Genomic DNA, 4,511 nt, shown 5'->3' on the forward strand with positions numbered 1-4,511 from the left:
TCGAGTGGGTCCTCATCAAACAAGTCGACGTCGTCGTCAGCGACTACGTCGAGGGGCATATCAATATCAGCGGGGTAAGCGGCAAGGGGCACAGGGGCAGGGATCACCGCGAGCGGCAAATCCCCAGCGATAGGGCCATCAGCGGGCTCAGCAACGACATCGGGCAGCGCAAATGGCTGGAAGTCATCGTCGTCCGTGCTGGTAGTATCTGAAGTATACACCTCGTGCTCTGATGACACTACGTCGTCCGATACTATGGGCATGGGGTCCGTGGTGTCTGACTCTCCGGTGCCGGATGAAGGCATGTCGTCTGTAACACAAACACACATATGCACAAATAATCAATCATTTAGTCAGATAAAACATATTAGTCACCAATAAGCAATCAAAAGTTTTCATCTTTTGCAATTTAACCTTTTTTTTTTTAATTTCAACTCAAAGCTTTTCATCTTTCATAATTTCATCTCAACACTTTTTTACTTTCAACTTTAGTCTCTTATATACTTTCCATCTTTCATATGTTCTCCGTTTAACGTGTCATTCTAAATTTCCGAGTTAACACGTCGCAACGTGCGTGCGGGGTTCAACGATTTTTTCATCTATTTTTTTCCTGTTTGACATGTCCGTCGCAGCGCGTCTATTTTTCCCATTTGATAGGTCTGTCGCAACGTGCGATTAATTATTTTTTTATCGGTTTTACACATAGGCTCGTGGTCATGTGAGAAACATTTGCCTTTCATCTAACATGATATATTACTAATAAATCCCCCGCCGCATTGCGACGGGTGGTAATTCTAGTGTTCAATAAATGAATATCTTTGTCAACATTGTATAAATTTACCCAATCCTGAATTGTTATATAGAAGCACGCAAAGAACAACAAATTCTACCGATAATGACAGAATAGATGTTAGATATGGAGAACTATTTTTAACATACGCAAAAGTGTTAAGAAAATTGCATAAAACAAAATTAATCCGCTTCAATTCACGGTCAATTTGTATAGATTAAGGATAACCAGGTTGGCAAATATGTCAAGAAAATTGCATAAAATACACTAAAATGTTGTCCACGTGTTAATTGAACCCTTCAAAATGTGACCTGGTCCAAATCATTTCAATTATTTTTGAACCCCTTAGATGGCTAGTTATTTGCACCCCAATTTAGCCTTTGAACTTTACTATAAATATTGGCCCAGTCCGGAAAAGTTTTGTGTTCATCCAGTCCAAAAGTTCTTTTAACTTTCCACAATGCAATCCAAAATCAACAACGTCATGCGGAAGTTTAATTTCGAAGGACAATCTGGTTCCCTTCAGTATTGGGAATACAAACAGAGTGGCCACAAGGGGCGTCTTACGGTGGCGGATCAACTTTTTGTTTCAAGTCGAAACCAGAGAGGGCTTCGGGAATACAGGAACCACTGCCTCAAGAAAAAAGTTTCTGTTGGACCAGATACTGAGGTTGATCAAGAATATTTGGCTGGCCTTGCAGCTCAAAAAAAGGTTGCATTTGAAAGGACAAGCTGTGACCCTGACCAAATTTTGGGTCAGTTAGTTGTGCCTGTGTTTTCTTATCAAGGTGCTGATAAGAAACTCATAGGGGTCATCGAGCTTACCACCTTTTTCGTAAAAGAAAGTTATGAAGAAGATTTTAATCAGATTCAAAGTTTATTACAGGTTAGCTGTTTTAGTTCTCAGTTGTATGGGATAATTCATAATTTCATTTACCAGTTGACATTTTACCCTTCAAAAACTTGCTCATCTCTAACGTTTCTTAAACTAGATACTACAGCAGAAAACTAAAATGTTTGTAACCCTCCTTTTTTAACTGGTACAAAAAAAAAAAAAAAAAAAAAAAAAATCCTTTTAATAAAACTTGTTATGTCATACAAGCGTACAACTGTAACTTTGGTAGAGTTTTTGCTCAAACTACCAAGTGAATAACTATTTCTTAAACTTTGTTTGATTTATTTGTTTTATACCAGAAATTAGTATGCAAACATTTTTTTAAAGACAACCCATGCACACATTATTAATTTTTTTTTTTGAAATCCTTTGTAGAATGAGAGCTTAGCTACCACATATATGGCGAACATATAATAAAGTCGAATATATTGAAAAGGGATTCAATACTCCCATGCTCGTGGAACTAAAGTTTGAGGAAGTCTTGTGCTCATGATCTCTCTGGCTATTTCCATCTATCCGTTTCAGTTTTTGAATTAGTTTGAAAATTTCTGTTGATTTGTGGCCTATCAAGTCTGGGTTTTTTTGGATTGTTAGTTTCTTTAAGTTGCTTGTTTATTTAAGTCGTTTGATTGTAATGTTCGCATTTCAGTTCACAAGCAATAAAGCAGTTGAGTGATCAATCATTGTTCGTGTTCTTGATTAATTATTATTGTAATGTAATATTAAAAGTTCTATACCATCCGAATATGTACTGAAGGATACCTTCACCTCTGCGGTTGCATGGCCAATCGGAGTTTGATCGCAATCACATTATCGTTAAATCTGTTGGATGATACTTTGTCCCCATATCTTCTTTGTTATTTTGCACTAAACCACGTTTTGTAGTTATGGATGACAACAAAATTTTCTTTCTACTTATATGCAGTTATGGTTTTGTATGTAGTTTCATTATCTGTTGTTTTGTGTTTCATGTTAGAATTGATTTTTACCTTTAAAATACATTTTATGTTCTTGTATGGTTCTAGTTCTATTTATTGGACAGGTGTATTCAGTGTTGCCCAGAATGATCTTTGATCTCTCGATCGCAAATGATAAACGTAACTTTATTGAATATTGAACTTTGAATACAATGGAATGATTACAAATGAAACTAGCTATCCTATTTATACTAATCTAATGGGTACGAGTGTAGAGACATATCCCTTCGTGAACGGATATTTCTCTAGATCTTGTGGTTGTAATTAAACGTGAAGAGATGCGTCTCTAAGATCCAAAAGTCGTGTCCCTTCATCCTTGTATGCCTGTGATTTGTGAATGGGTGCCTCCCAAGGGGTTTCGCACCCTTTAGGGTGGTGGTTGACAAGTTCTGTTTTGTCAACTTCAGTCCCTGTACTTTGTAACCGCCATATAACTACCTTTTAACCGCCATATAACTAACTTTATACCAATAACTAATAAACCCTTAACTTGGATGTGAAGGAGATTATGATTTCATTCACCCCCTAATCTCGAACATCCTTAAGTTGCACCTTGATCTTTCTCCATGTCTTGCTTGCCATCCTGCGCTTCTCCATTTTTATCACAAGCTTGTTGTAGTAGATCATTGTAGTCTTCTTTGATTGCCATTAGGAGAGTTGGTTCCTCGTCTTCCTGCACCAGATTTGATTCTTCTCCTCTTTGATTTGATTCAGGACAATCTGATGCATAATGACCAAACTTTTGGCAATTATAGCATTTAATCTTGCTTAAATCCTTCCCAAACTTCCTTTGGTTGCTTCTATTCTTGTAAGCATTCTGTGAGGAATTCTCTTCTCTTCTTTGTTGTCCATAGTTATCATGTGAATGATCTTCTTCATCTTCTTCTAGTCTGAACTTTCCATCACGCCACTTGCCTTGTGATGAATTGAACCTTCCTTGTCCATTGTTCCCAAAATGCTTTCCACGACCATAGTTCTTGTTGCGTCGTGCAAACATAAGTTTCTCTTGGTTGTATACCGGGTTTTCATCCATCAAACCGGTCCTTTCTTCGTAGGCTTTCAATCTTCCAAGTGTCTCGTCTAGCGTCGTTGTTTCTAAATCAGCGAATTGTTCAATGGTTGCAACAATTTGAACGAACCTTCTCGGTACAGAACTTAGAAGTTTCCGTACTAATGTTGGTTGATCAAAAGTTGATCCAAGACCACTCGCCCTCGTGACAATGCTATTTAGTCTTGCAGTGAACGAATCGATAATGTCTTCCTCCTTCATTTTTAACATCTCAAACTCTGTTTTGAGCGTTTGAAGATGTGCCTTCGGCACTCGATCTGCACCGACGTGCCTAGTCTTTAATGCATCCCAAATTTCTTTTGCACTCTTGCAACTTGCAACTTGTATTATCATATCTTCCGGTAGTGCTTGATATAAATAAGCGGTCGCCATCATATCCTTCTTTTCATCCGCTTGCGTATTTTCTTTTGGTTCTATCATTTCCCATAATCTGTTTGCCCTCAAAATGGTTTTTATACGGATTGCCCATACCGTATAGTTTGTAGACTTTAAGATAGGACACTAAAACTGGGAGAACGAACTACCATCTTTAATCACTACCGCGTTTGACGGAGAGGCTCCTCCTGAATCCGCCATAATTTCTTTTCCAACAATTTTCACTTTCTAAACTTTGGTTTTCTCCTAAAACCGAAGTCTATGATTCCAAAAATTCACACTAACTTTCTAACGGAATCAAACCAATTTCTAAACCTTATATAAATTCCAGAAAAATAGAACGTAGAACCTGGAATTTGCGAACCGACCGACTTCTCTTATCGTGATTCTCCGCACGGTTTTCTG

At 37.7% G+C, this 4,511-nt stretch overlaps 1 protein-coding gene across 1 annotated transcript; it reads right to left on the minus strand.

The window, feature by feature from the left end:
• Nucleotides 1-3,203: 3,203 nt before the first annotated feature.
• On the minus strand, nucleotides 3,204-4,151 carry LOC110923697. Its single transcript, XM_022167757.1, has one exon. The coding sequence runs from the start codon at nucleotides 4,149-4,151 to the stop codon at nucleotides 3,204-3,206; it is 948 nt and encodes a 315-aa protein (XP_022023449.1).
• Between the last annotated feature and the right edge of the window lie 360 nt (nucleotides 4,152-4,511).

Source organism: Helianthus annuus, chromosome 17, assembly GCF_002127325.2.
Source record: "Helianthus annuus cultivar XRQ/B chromosome 17, HanXRQr2.0-SUNRISE, whole genome shotgun sequence".
Classification (NCBI taxonomy): Eukaryota; Viridiplantae; Streptophyta; class Magnoliopsida; order Asterales; family Asteraceae; genus Helianthus; species Helianthus annuus.